The sequence below is a fragment of the Athene cunicularia genome, assembly GCF_003259725.1.
Source record: "Athene cunicularia isolate RWA chromosome 10 unlocalized genomic scaffold, athCun1 chr10_part1, whole genome shotgun sequence".
Lineage (NCBI taxonomy): Eukaryota > Metazoa > Chordata > Aves > Strigiformes > Strigidae > Athene > Athene cunicularia.
The window spans coordinates 11,953,220-11,967,458 of record NW_020799112.1 but is presented as its reverse complement, the minus strand read 5'-3'; the positions used below and the strand labels follow the sequence as shown (position 1 = coordinate 11,967,458).

The following is a 14,239-nucleotide window of genomic DNA, read 5'->3' as shown; positions in this document are numbered from 1 at the left end:
TGAATCACAGCCTCGTTACATTTTCATGACTTACCACATGGTGACAATTGAACTCCTTCATCACTGAGGCCTCATTTAAGAACTCTATCCTCTCACGCATGCTTGCAGACTCATTGACAGTCTTGATGGCCACCCTGGTCTCTGGCTCATCCTTCACCACTCCCTTGGCTATTCCTTCGTACACCATTCCGAAGGAGCCTTGCCCAAGCTCCCGACACATGGTGATCTTCTCACGGGGCACCTCCCATTCATCTGGAACATACACTAAGAAGGGAAAGAACAAGCCATGATGTTCCACTTCTGCAAGTGGTGTGACCACTCACCGCTTTAAGACACCAACTGCCCAAACAGTTTTACTGTAAAAAACACCACACACAATGCTGAGAACTTGCACAATGTATGCTAATAGTCCATGGTCTTTCCTATACAGAGATAGGTAGATGGATGCTTAGCATACACATAAATCTTAAAGATATGTGTAAATGGACTTGAAGTGGCCTCACTATGACACTGACATAACAGGATAGAAATAAGAACCTCAAAAGCACAAAACCAGGGTGGGAAGAAGCTTGAATCAATACTTTAGCCTTGAGCTTTTCTTGGGACCCGTGGTTTTCTAATTCTTCCAGACAGCATCAAACATACTTGATCATCTGAATCAGTTTAATGCCTGCTGTATTCTCTACTAACAGACTGATCTTATGACTAGAGGGAAACAGACTCTCTGATCTAGTAGGCTTTTTGCATGAAACTATTCTGATCACTTGCACACACACTATTGCAGCAGTTAAGGCACAGTTTGCTGCTGCTGCTGCAAATCTTTGATCTGAGGCAGGAGAGAGATCTCAAAAGGTGACTGCCAGGAGGGAGGAGTGCCTCAGGCAAGAAGACATCTGAGTAGTCACTGATGCTGCTGCCTATCAGTCACCAAAGGAGGGGACAGTTCTGTCACATGCTTTGGATGGGTGAAATGACAGGATGCAAAAATAGAGGATTATAGCATGAGCACTGACAGACCTTTAACCCTAATGGTGCCACTATAAAAAAACCCAACCAAACGAAAGAAAAACAGTCCACTGCCACTCTGACTAAACCCATTAGCCTCCTGGGGGCTTCTGGAAACCCTATTCCAGGAGGAAGTGTACAGCAGTAGCACCGAACTAAAACAGAAGAACTGATGCCTCAAGGAAATTTGTCTGATGTTCTGATTTCCTCCTGCACACGTACATAATCCATACTGTATGGGTACATGCTCGTTACAGACAAACACACCTCTACGCCTGTGCTTGTGTGAGGAAACAAATTCATTATCTAGCAAGTAGGGTTCCAGAGGGAACATAGTTGCTTTTTGCATTTTATTATTTTTTAGAGCAATTTATTTAGCCAGAAAACTGAATTTTCAGGATTCTCCATTCCACAGCAATCGCAGCACATGCTGCAGTTCTGACAATGCAGAGCTGAGGAGCCCTGGACTGTCAGGCTCATTCAGCTCCTGCTGCTGCTCAGGGACAGCCAACACAAGAACAAGTTCATCTACACCATCAGCAGGCACAACCTCCTCTGATACTGACGTACAAGAAAATGATACAGACATGCAGAGAGCAAAACCAAGAAAAGCATGCTGTTCTAGGAACACCAATTTTGTTTTAAAGAATTTTTATTTCCTGGAAGGTTTAAATACCTGAGCATTACCAACATTGTGTTTCCCACAGAAAATCTTAAGAAGTTAAAGGTGCCCCCTCAAAACCCAACATCTGACTTCAGAACTACAATTATTTGACTCTGTTAGGAGAGCATTCAACACAAATATACCACCTGGTGTCTAAACACTGCCACAGTCTAATACCTTTAAATGTTGCCACGGCCAAATATATACATCAGTCACAAATACATCAGGTCAGTTTGAAACTAGTTTTAAAAAACTGTTTCATCAGCTAGAGAAAAACAGGCTTATCTACGACTCCAGCTATTAAGAGAAACAAATACAGATGATAATAGACATCCATTTTAATCATTTTAACACAAAATTTCTGCATGTGATATGTCTGAAACCCCCCAAAATTGCTCCTCTCTAACTGTGAAAAGTTGTTGGAGAGTTTTATTGGGATGAGAAGTGAGGAGACAGTATCAGTTTTTGTAAGTGTTACTACTGTCCAGGTGAGAAGTATATAGAAACAAGCAGTAGGTTTGTTCCGATAGGTCAGAATAGGGCTTAAAAGGGGCAAACATAAAAGATGATTAATTTATGAATTCTTCCTTCATTCCAGTGAAAACATCACCGGATAAGTAGATGATAATCTGACAGTTTAGCTAACGCATCCAAATTTTCCTCTGCTAAATAAACTATAGGAAAAATTTCAAAAAATCCCATTTCAGACAGACAGACGACATTGACATATTATCAATGATGGATTCCATGGTTGTGCTAATAAAACAAAGAGAGAAAGCAGTTTTATAACATCGCTTTTAGAGTTTCATACCTTTCAAAGTCAGATATAAACAGAATATATGAAAATAAAAGCTTCAGAAGTGTAACGCCACACTTACCGTCTGAAGCACTGAAGTACTCGGGGTTCACAGAAGCATAAAGTACTCCATTGCCCAGCCTGTCACTGTTCCTGTTGAAAGAATTTTTTCTTTTTTAATCTTTAAACCTAAGTAAATTTCAGACAACCTCTTCTACAGCTTCTCCACCATTTACCCAACTACAGAATATTATTTACTGTATATGGAGAGCTTTAGAGACAAAGGGAACAAACTAAGTTTTTATTCTACCTCACATGCTCAATGGGAAAACAGCCCAGAATAGTCTTCCTAGGAAACCTGCAGTCTTCTCTACACCAAATCAGCACCAGAAAAGCTTAAACATGAGGTACTTCAGCTGCTGGGTAAACTTCCTTTAAGAAAGGCAGTTGTATGGTGATACACCCCAGAGACCTGTGGCTGAGAACACACTTTAACATCACCTGCTCTACTGTGGGAGGGAAGTGATCTAGCAAAGGCTAAGATGTTTTTAATGGGGAATTCTATTCAACTATAAGTGTTTCTATTATTTTATTTTAAAAAAAACACACACACCCCATCCATCCTCCTCGCCCCACCCAATTCACTAGAGCGATTTTCAGCATAAGAAATATTTATTCAGCACTGTGAGAGCTCTTGCAGGAGGCAGGCTGTAGAAATAAAATTATCAATTAGACCTCAGAAAAATCAAAGACAAAATGTTCTTGTGGGCTAGAACAACAGTTCAAAGAAGGATGAGTTATCAGGCATTTCACCAAGGAGAGCCCAAGGGAAGGCTAAGCAGGTACTGCACTTCACTAGATACAAAGCCCTTTCTGGAGTGCTTGAAGAGAACTGGTACTACTTTCTGCACACAAATGAATTTGAGCTGGAAATAATGGGATACTCAATCAGCATAATTTATACGAGTCTAATAAAAATCCACCATGCTTAGAAAGTTGCAAGGCTGAACATTTGCACTGACTTCTATTAAATTCTCATGATGTATTTTAAGTAAAATAAAAATAAAATCACTAGTTACAAAAAAAACCAAAATAAAAATAAAATCACTAGTTACAAAAAAACAAAACTGAGAAAAACAAATTAATAAAACAGTCCCCTAGACTTCTCTGTCCAGGATGCAAATTTTTAAGTGGATGTAAAGACTTCAAAAAACCTCTAGAATTTGCAAGAAAGCAAATTAATCTAAATAGAACTATGTTTTCATGATTTATATTGACCCATATTTCAGGCAAATCTTCCAGTTATAGGTTCAGTGTCTGCCATCACTGTCCCAGTGAGTATGTTCCTGAGAAGCCTTCCTCTTCCCTCTCGAACGTGATACTGTAATAAAAAGCCTCTTCATATCTCAAGCAGCAGTCAGATGCTTGCTGGTAACTCTAAACCACCTTCTTTTACACACCAACAAGAGAGAATTTACTTTCTCAAGTCCTCTGAATGCCATTTCTCTTTTTAATATCTAACTTGCTCCATGGCCACAGATTTGAAAATAAACACTCCCTTTCTGCTGTTTTAACCACAAGCAGATACAACTCACCTCTTTTTGTTGAAGACGTACAGCATTATCAGCAATCCCCCAATGATGAGCAGAAAAGCAATAGGGAGCACAATTATCAAGTGCAGGAAGTTTCCATAGTTTGCTGCTGCAACCAACAAGAAAACAATTGTATCAGGGTTTCTGTAAAATCTCCATTAACAAAGAAACATTCAAAACCCACTCAGTGCATTTCCATACAGGGAAGAAAATCAAAGTACTCATTTTCTTGTCTGATGTGGAAAAATGTACTCAGAAACAATCCCTGACTGCCGATGAGTGGAACAAGAAAACAGACAGGGAAAAGCATTAATTTTGTACAGAACAGTGTCTGTCTGGGGTTTGTTTTCACAAGTTATGCTGAAGGACTTACATTCCTCAGTGAACAATATGTAATTGTTCACTTACATATTCACCTTTTTCCACCTTCTGTTCACCTTGCAACTGCTTATAATAATATTCAGAATATATACACGCTGCTCTTTACTTCAAAGTCCAACAATTAGAAAACCGAAAAGGAATAAAAGTTGGAGTTCCAGTTTTCTGTTGATACACAGGGTCTATGTGCTCTACAACTAAATATAGAAGTTCTTGAGTGGGTCTCTGGACACTATGGTGGTGTTCTTCCAAAATATAAATTACTCCCAATGTCAGGACAAGCAGCACCCTTTCATCAGGATGTTATCTTTATCAAACGTCACATCTTGAAATGAAAAAGCATCTGGATACTTTAAAAATCCTGCCTGCCAAAATCTAAACAAATGATTTGTTTCTTGTATTATTTTGCTATTTAAAACAGGTTTGTCTTATTGTCCGGGTTTTGTACAATCCAACTCCATGTTGTTACAGCTAATGTTACATTCCCAACATAGTTGTACATCAAAGGAAGCCACAGTAGTGTGTTCCACACACCCACCACCTGATTGCACCTCTCATATATATACAATGCATGCAAGAAAAGGACCACACCTCAGATACACGTCCTGGTTGTCAAGACTTGCCAAAAAAATGGAACAGAGATGAGTTCCCAAAGACACATCAGTAAATAAGAGGAGTATTCAGTGTACAGGCATGAAGCCCATATGCCCCAGTTACATAGACAAACATCAGGAATTATTAAAAAGACAATAGTCCCCCGGTTTGACACAGCCAACAAACATTAGTCTTACATTTGGGTTGCACATAGAAAGAGACTGGTTCAGTCCATGAACCATTTCCAGCTAACGAAGTGGCCTGAACTCTAGCAGAATAGTTTCCAGGGTTCAGATGAGTCAGTTTAGCTCCTCCAAGCTTCTTGTATTCCTGTCTGGAAACACATTCTCGTTTCTCCTAAAAGGAAAAAGCCATTAACATTTACAGTTCACGTTAATATCTTCACATTCCTTTATTCTTGAGAAAACAATATAACTGCAGGATAAGCTAATTTTTATAACTCAAAGCCCCATCTGATCAGTTTTTCTTCAAGTACCTTCAGGAGATATGTGGAATTCAAAAACTGTCAAAATAAATGAAACAAAGGAATGGCATGCTGGTTGGTGCTGGGTGTTTGAAATGATAATTTCTATCTTAGGTCTGCAGCACTGCACAGAAGCACGTTAAGGAAGATCCCATTTTGTGTATAAATTAAGAGTTACGAGCAGTACCTCTTCACAGAGGAATGTCAAATCCTCACCTCTCCATGCTGCCCATATTTGATTTCATACATTAGTATCAACCCATTCGGATTTGCAGGTTCTAACCACTTCAGGTAGACAGTATTTTCTTCTTTTGCTTCCCATGCTACCGTTCCTGGAATGTTATCTGCTCCCTCTGTAAAATATTTACAAGTGATGTGAGAAGAACACCTATTACTGAAACAATAACTTACACAAAGAAAATAAAAAGTTCATGCTATTTCTTCAGGTATCAAACCATTACAGTAAGTGCTATTCAAAGATCTGGAGAACAAAACGCACTGACCAGGGGCCTGCTGGAGAGATTAGCAGACTCTGAGCTGCTAGTTGCCCAAAAAAGTGTGGTGTATACAGCTTCACCAGGTATGGGCTCTGTGTTAGTCACTGTGCTTTGTGTGCCAAAACACCTGTTTATCTGGTTCTTCTTTCCAAACTTTCCACTACACGGAAGCGGTGGAGACAGCTATTCCCACCACATGGCTGTCAACAGCAACCTGTCTGCAAATGGCTGCAAACGCACAAGATCCAGTCTTAGGGGATGTGTTGCCATTTAAAACAGAGTCTCATCAGCAATTCAGGAACTGCGTTACCCCTGTTTCATTCCTGATCATTTTCTGTGTTTTATTCAAAACTTAACAGGAATATGAAGACCATTTCAGTCAAAGAAAAAAAGACCACTTTTTCAAAAACACAGTTGTTAGGTTTAGAAGAAAACAGAATTGTTTAGCCTTTAATTTTCAGAACCATGTGCTAAAAATCTGGGAACACTTATTTCCTTTTCCCTGATCTCACAGATTTCCTTATTTCCTTGAAATAAGCAATACTTTTTGCTTTTTTACTGACACAGCTGGATCTGGGTTATGTTAGTCTTTCCTTCCAGAAACAAAACAAAATTGCTGCCATTCTGCATCAAATATTCCCAGACATCTGTTGGAGTCAGAAGCTCTTTGCTGGATGTATATGAGCTTACACTAAAATCATCTCTATTCTTCTCAGAAGAAGTACAATCTGTAAAAGTCCCAAACATGAGTAGAGCATTCAATGCTTCCTATTTGAAGTACTCTAGATGCTGGCGATTGGGCACAAAGCAACACAGTACTCCTCCTGTTTCCAAGCAGGACAAATGCATGGTCATTCTGCGACAGAAGAAACATTTGGCAAACATTCCCACCAGCAAAACTCTAACATCTGCAAACAGTTCCAAGTGAACACAGCAAAACTAAACATTAGCAGAGAAACGTTGCCCTGTCTCCATTCAGCATACAGGCAACTGAAGAATAAAACCTTTCAACCCACCATGTCTGTGGGTCTCACCTATATCGCTGGGAAATGGATTCTCTCATAATTGTCTCAGTAGTCAATGTGCACACTTCTACCTTTCTTCAGATCACAGGACAGACTCAATATGTATCACACAAGAGACCAGTTAAGGACATTAAACTACTGTAACAAAGTTTTATATAGTTCTAACTTATTTCCTTGCATAGAATTTTTTATTACACCCTAATGTTTTTCTAAATGTTTTTGGAGACTTTGTCCTCCCTGAGATTGATCTCTCCCCAGGAAATAAAGCAAAGCTTTATACTTGTGAGAGCATACCTGAAGGCATGGTTCTTGCAAAGACAAAGTTGGAAGCGCTACAACCAAGTGTGTCAGCTTCGTGGTTGCAGCTGTGAATATCAATGCGGTAAAGAGTAAAAGGCTGGAGATGGGAGATGACAGTTCTCTCCTTGCCATCCACTTTGGTCTCAAAGAACGGGTATTCCACCTCACTCTCCTCTGCGTCAGAAACATTGGTGAAGTGATCTGTCCCAGTCGCATTCCTGTTTCGAGTGGCCAAAGTGGCATTTGCGATTCGGAACACATCCCTCCGCTTCCGATCGGGTCTGTGGAGTAAACAGGAGTAGAAAAGGTAGAAAATCCACTTTCTCTCCAGCTCTGGGAAAGTTACAAAACCCCCCAGTAAAATAGGTAGCTCTGCTATTAAAAAAAAAAAATAAAATAAAGGGAACTGCAAAAAAAGACGAAAGCTTTCTCTTAATCTGAACCTGCAGCATGTCAGCACATCCTATTACTCTCTCTTTTGGTCAGAAACCAATCAAAACTCTGAAGTTCACACTGTGCCCCAAGATAAACATGCGAACTTCTGACCCCACACAATAAACCAAATGGCAAAAATGGATTCACTGTTATTCAATAAGCATCCTAGATGTGTATTTAATGAGAGTAATGTTGATGCTTAAAATAAAAATCAGATGTTAAAGGTTGAAAAGGTTAGCAAAAAAACCTGTTTTTAAGTTTGCTGGATTAGCAAAGCTAACTCTCAGTAGACTTTCTTTTCAGCTGCAAGGAAATTACAGAACTTCAAATGTATTGCACTAAGAAACCCTGGAAGGTAGCTGAAGATCATGAACATTAACACCACTACAGTGTGGTGATTCATGTATTCTACTTCTCTTACCCAAACAAAAGGTCTCCAAAGGAACAATCTTCCTATATGAGTAAACACAGTACTAATATTGTGCACAGCAGAGAGTTCACCAAGCAACTTGGCTTGTCCTTACAGGCATCAGTATGAAATTTATGCAGTTAAAAGCTTGAAGATTTACAGCAACACCACTACCTTATGAAGTCTAAGAAACTGTTGTAGTGAATAGCCCTGAGTATCAGTACAAGAGTCAATATGAAAATACTCAAACATTTGGATGGTATTAGTTAACCAACACAAGATTGCTACACATTGGGCTTGTCACTCGGTCTTGTGTCAGACCCAAGGCCATTTTGCACAGCAGCACTCACTAACGACACAGGGCAAGCTGGCTTTTCCAGCTCCTGCTCTCCCAGCCTCTGAAGTCTGCAGGACTGCTCACACCTGGAAAACAACGCACCAGGGGAGTTACACAAGAATGCAAGAAGGGTCACGCTCCAAAAACTGGCTTGAATCCTACCCTACCTGAAATCACTTAGCCAGTGCCTGTTTAGCACCTGGTCAGTGCAACGGTTATCAAGGACAAAGGTGAAGTCTAACACATTTCTATCAGAGAGCAAGTTACAAACCAGACAAATAAGGTCTCCCTCAAACACACAACAGGAAGAAAGATGACTCAACAGGAGAAGTTAATTCACTGTCAAATATACTGTCATAGTACATTCAGCCACAAAACAGCATGCTGCAGAGAGAGCCAAAAACAGGCTGACTTGGTTTTGAAATCTTCTGGCAGAGGTTGGATGAATTTTTTTTTAGGAGTTCACTACAAAATTTTCCAAAATCCTTTTACTATGTCTTGAGTAGTCGTTTTGACACTCTCAGATGCCATGTAAACCACAGCACTGAAATAAAATGAAGACAAGGAAAAAACTTCCTAAATTACCAGGAAAATTGTTTCACGCAACATACAAGTGAATGTCTCAACTTGTCAGTAGGGTATGGGGGAATTTCATAGGAGATGTAAGCACTTGCATCTCCTCTACACTGGTATTTATGGAAGTTACTAAACCTATTCACCTTGCTTAGGATGAGCTTTTTATTATTTACTGCTTTAACTCAGTGTAACGAACTAACTTTTAAACCACTAAAAGCACACAGGATGCCCAGCAATGAACTGATGAATATTTGCACAGATTTTGTGACAAAAGCAGTGAAAATAAAAAGGTCATTTTCAATCAACCACAGAAGCATGTGCCAACACAAGAACCCAAAAGGCATGACTTCATCTATCTTTTATGGGATGCATGAAGTTTCAACTTTTTGGTGGTATTGGGTTGGGGGGAGTACAGTCCTACCTTTTCTTTGGGGAATAACATAAAGAGAAAGCAACACACAACTTGGTGAAAACTACAGTCATAGCAGGAAGAGAAAGAGACCTGCAGGATAACCACAAGGCAAACGTGATTAAAACATCAAGAGAATTGACACCATCGGTTCTTGGTCAGGCAGCTTCCTGGTTTTGTGAAAGCCACAGATAAAGACAAAAACAAGCATCCAAGGAAATAAGGAAAAGTTTGGAGATAAAAACATGAAAATTCATCTATTCTCTTAAAGGAAAGTAAGAGAAATGCAAGAGAAAAATTAAAAAATAACACTATAAAAAATTAAATCTAAATGAAATTAAAAAGAAGAAAAAATGTGGGTCATTTAATATCAAAGCTAACTGTTCTCATACGTTATGGCAGTTTTAATGTTACTTCTCAGATACCTTCTACTACACAGAAAGCCCATAATTAGAGAAACTAAAAACTTGAAGAATAACTCATCCTCCTGTGGTTGTGTCACCAAGAATAACCAGAGTCCTAATGTTTGAAATCTACCTCACCACTGCAGTAATAAACATGGGGTCATCCAGAAGTTGCACACAAGATTAGACCAACACGCTTTTTCAAGAAACTTAAAATCACCCAGTCAAATATTTTCACGCCGTATTACATGCTGCATCTCTTTCATAATATCCTGGAGACAGGTAGAACACTGGAAGCAAATACTACCACAGAGGCTTGCACTAACACATTAACTGATTTCTCCCTTGGGAAAGAGAAAAAAAATAGACATGAGCAAGTAATGAGCTGCTTAGATTTGTCCCATGGAGATGTCTCACTAGCTCATAATCTTTAATTTCCCTGACATACAGTCACTTTAAAGTTGCTTAGCTCTGCAGCTATTTCTGAGTTGTACCTTATCTGCCCTTGCTGTTACAAAACACACCCTTATGACAGTAAGTTAAGAAAAAAGGAAAACAGACAAGCTTTCAGGAAATCCTTTGTGAACTGGTCAGTTTATTTGTTACTGTCTGAGTTCAAGGTTCTGTTAGTTTGTTTCCTTTGGGAGGAGGAGAACACAAGAAAATTTTGGAGAAGATAACACATTTTAAATAACAAAGCTTTGGTGAAATAAAAAAATTCCTTTGCAGCAGACTTTTAGGTTGTTTAGACCCAACACTTGCCTTTCAAAATCCTTGCTGTGCTATTTCATACAGTCCAAAAATCAGATCACATTTACGAGACTCCACACTGCTCAGGAATTACGTCCTAGCCAGTCATGGTGACTGTTATTTCTCTGTACCTCATTTTTGCTGTCGGTTCTCATCATTAGTAGGGACACACTGCCCAAGTTCAACCACAAATGATAAATGTGACTCAAACACTGCTCAGATACAATACTTCGCACTTCCAAAGAGAGGCAGTATTTATTTCCTCATTTTTTGGATAGAAATAAGAAGTTCTGCACATGTATCAGTTCCAATCCCAAACAAGTCAATCCAACACAACCTTGAATAAAGGTCCAAAAAAATCACAATGGAGAGTGATATAAATCAATTTTAATGAGCAGCAATGTCACATTTCAGAGTTTGCAAACACTGGACTTGACCATAAACTTCACCTGCCAGAGACAACAAGATAACATGCACAATTGAAATTCGATTGCTTATAGACTGTAACATAAAAGCTATACACTGTGTGCTAGGCCCCAGGATCCAATTATCTCAAGTAAGAACGGCTTACATGAAGGATAAATTGGAAACTCAAGGATCAAAATCGCCAATTAATTCAGTAGTATCTACTCTATGTTGCAGCATAAAATCGTTACTATTCCACTTAATGTGTAAGCGGTAGTGTTTATCATGGAAGAGTGGGCATATTTAATACTTCTCTGCAGCACAGACCCAGGAAACCAATATGCCTTTGCAATTAGTGCAGTGAGAAAGGAAGACCGGTTTCAATTCCGTGAGGTGACTATGCCCTCAATTTCAAAGGCAAATAAATCTTCAGATTAGGAACACAAGCACTTAAATGGCTATTTAGAGAAAGATTACATCTGAAACCCTTTGTCTGCAACATGTTGCTCATCTCTGAAACCCTCATAGACAAAGAGCTCCTCAAGTGACTCTTGACTCTGAAAAGAAACCATCACTAAAGTCCTTGAACAATATAGGTAAGAACCATTACTATTAGCTAAAATTTAGAGAAAGAATTGAAAATCAGTGAATAACAGAAACTGCAAAGCAAGACTGTGGATGATCTCACATAAAGAAAAAGGCAACGTTTATGTGGTTTAGATGTTATCTACATATGCTTTCATGTCCAGGAAGTCTCAGCTCTAGGAAACGTTAAAAAAATAAATTATTATCCCCACTGCAAAGAGAAAGTGTCCAAAATCCATTACCTGGGGACAAAGATGGAGTTGTGAAGGAAGTTCTCAAAGACTTTCCGGTACTCTGCCTCCTCCTTCTCAGCTTGCTTTTCTGCCTCTGTCTTGGGACAAGCACAACAAGGTCCTTTTTCTCCCCCACAGCCCTCTGGCTTGGTGGGTTCAGTAGCTTCTTCTGTATCAATGGTCCCATCAGCATATCTTCGAATTGGGACTTTATCTTAAAAGAAATTAACAAAGGCAGCTTGTTTCTTCTCTCTCCATATTATGAACAGAGCAACAATCCATGTTTACCCATTTCCTTCTACTTGCTGTTATTCACAAAAGAGTTGTGAAGCGGGGCACAGACTTTAGCTCATCAATAAAGTATACTGGCAGGTAAGAATCACAGGCATTTCAACACAACCACGTTTCATTTTCCTACCTTTGGAGCAGTAATTGTGTCTGTAAAGGTAACTGTCCTGAGGTTGCTGCTGCCATCGTACGATGTAGTATGAGAGGTTGCCATTGGGAAGAGACGGAGGATTCCATTTCACAATCAGTTGGGATGAGGAGTTGGATGCTGAAATAACATCCAAAGGAATGGATGGCACTGGGCGGGGGGGGGGAAAGGAAAAAAAGGAAGGTATTTAGAGCATTCTACAATGTATTTCGATGCAAGCTGATGAACCGAATCCCAATCCATTTCTATATTGCAAGAAAAAACACATCTATTTCAACAAAAAGATTTCCTACTTAAGCCCTAACAATGGTTATTAAGGGTTCAACTGCAACCACTTACAGTCCCAATCCAAAATTGTATGTTAACTTACCGTCACCAATGGAACAAAGTCTGAATCCCAAACTCCAAAAAACTCTCACAGTTCCCAATGAAAACAACGTCTGAACAACCACAGAGTTTAAATTAAGATCTTAATGCTGCTTTCATAATTACTGAAACTTTCTAGCATTATGCACATCATCTGCACCTAAATTCAATTTCTGCATTAACAACAGAACTTGCGTAATGATATAATAAGCACACCTGCAGCATTATCTAACTCCTACCCAAAAGCCCATGCTCTCACCTGCAGCATTAGTTCGTATGTATACAATTTCACTTTTTGCTCCATGAATATGATGGTTTTCCATCATCGTGAGGGTAACAGCCTTGACATAAATGGCATATTGAGTCCAAGGTTTCAACCCCTGCAGTAGAATTCCTGGATTGTTCTCTTTGTTTGGTGGCAGGTCAACATCGACCATGTTCCAGCTGTTAGAGCCACATGCATCTTGCCCATCGTACTCTGTCACATTTTTGAATGGTCTGGAATATTAAAAGAAAACAATAGTACAAAACATTTATTTTCTTCTATAATTGTCATATATTTATGACTGCCTCACTTCAATGTTGCTCAACAAGACAAGTAAAGCTCACTTGTTTTCCATAGCAGAATAAAAAAAATAAAATTCATATTTATTTCCAAGCACTACACAATTTAGAGTTCAGCTTCAGCTGCAGGTCTCATCTTCAGCCACTACAAATAATACCAAGTTCTCCAAGAAAACACTAAATTTCCCATTTTTTTTTAAATCCAGAACAGTGAAATGCTTTAGACATTTTTTGATTTTAGCTAAGCATATATGAAACAGAAGCAACTCAGAAAAGTTACTGACAGTGGATGAGCTTTTTACCATAAAGAACTCAAACTTCCATGACTGGCCTTGTCCAGTCCAACATGCTTTTCTCCCTCTTTAATTTCAACACAATACAAACACACTTATATGGTCACATGGTTCTACTTTTTGTAAGTTGCAACACTGGCACAAGAGCACATAAAGTAGTATTCTTGTTATTAATTACCATCAACTCATCAGCACTACGTTTATCTCATCGTAGTACACTGTCACAGTGATATTCTTTTTCAAACAATGCTGGAGATCAACAATTTGTGTTTCTGTTTCTCAGAGACTTGCTCTGTATGCCATTACCAGCATTCTGAACTCTCTTTCACACCTCCAAACTGCTTCGACAGTTATTATATGCTCATAAGTATTTTTTACTGTTTTAAAATCTGAGATGCTACAAGGATATGCAAAGGCAGAGACACCTCCCTAGAAATTAGGATCTCTCCAGTAACTGCCCCACTCCTTCATTATCAAGAGATACTAATGCAGAAAACTACCAAAGCCAGATTATCTAAATAACCCCAACCCTAAGAAGATAAGTCATCAAGGTGATGGCAAACTCCTGATCTGTGATGCTCTCTAGTCAGTACTATGACTAGAGAAGGAAAAGATCTCAGTAAGCATGACATGACTTACAAGGAGCGTCAAATTATACCCCTGAGAACAGCCAAGCCATCCACCTTCCCCGCCAGAGAGAAG

At 39.1% G+C, this 14,239-nt stretch overlaps 1 protein-coding gene across 1 annotated transcript in view; it reads right to left on the bottom strand.

Moving 5' to 3' along the window:
- The window catches only part of IGF1R (insulin like growth factor 1 receptor), a 191,933-nt gene that overhangs the window by 23,491 nt on the left and 154,203 nt on the right, over window positions 1-14,239 (bottom strand). Inside the window, exons 9-17 of the mRNA XM_026856064.1 lie at window positions 12,940-13,178; window positions 12,297-12,464; window positions 11,888-12,092; window positions 7,330-7,616; window positions 5,730-5,866; window positions 5,227-5,386; window positions 4,061-4,166; window positions 2,548-2,618; window positions 35-264 (exon numbers count right to left, since the gene is read on the bottom strand). Of these exons, the coding sequence (XP_026711865.1) occupies window positions 35-264; window positions 2,548-2,618; window positions 4,061-4,166; window positions 5,227-5,386; window positions 5,730-5,866; window positions 7,330-7,616; window positions 11,888-12,092; window positions 12,297-12,464; window positions 12,940-13,178 (1,603 nt within the window). The remainder of the gene's footprint in view (window positions 1-34; window positions 265-2,547; window positions 2,619-4,060; window positions 4,167-5,226; window positions 5,387-5,729; window positions 5,867-7,329; window positions 7,617-11,887; window positions 12,093-12,296; window positions 12,465-12,939; window positions 13,179-14,239) is intronic.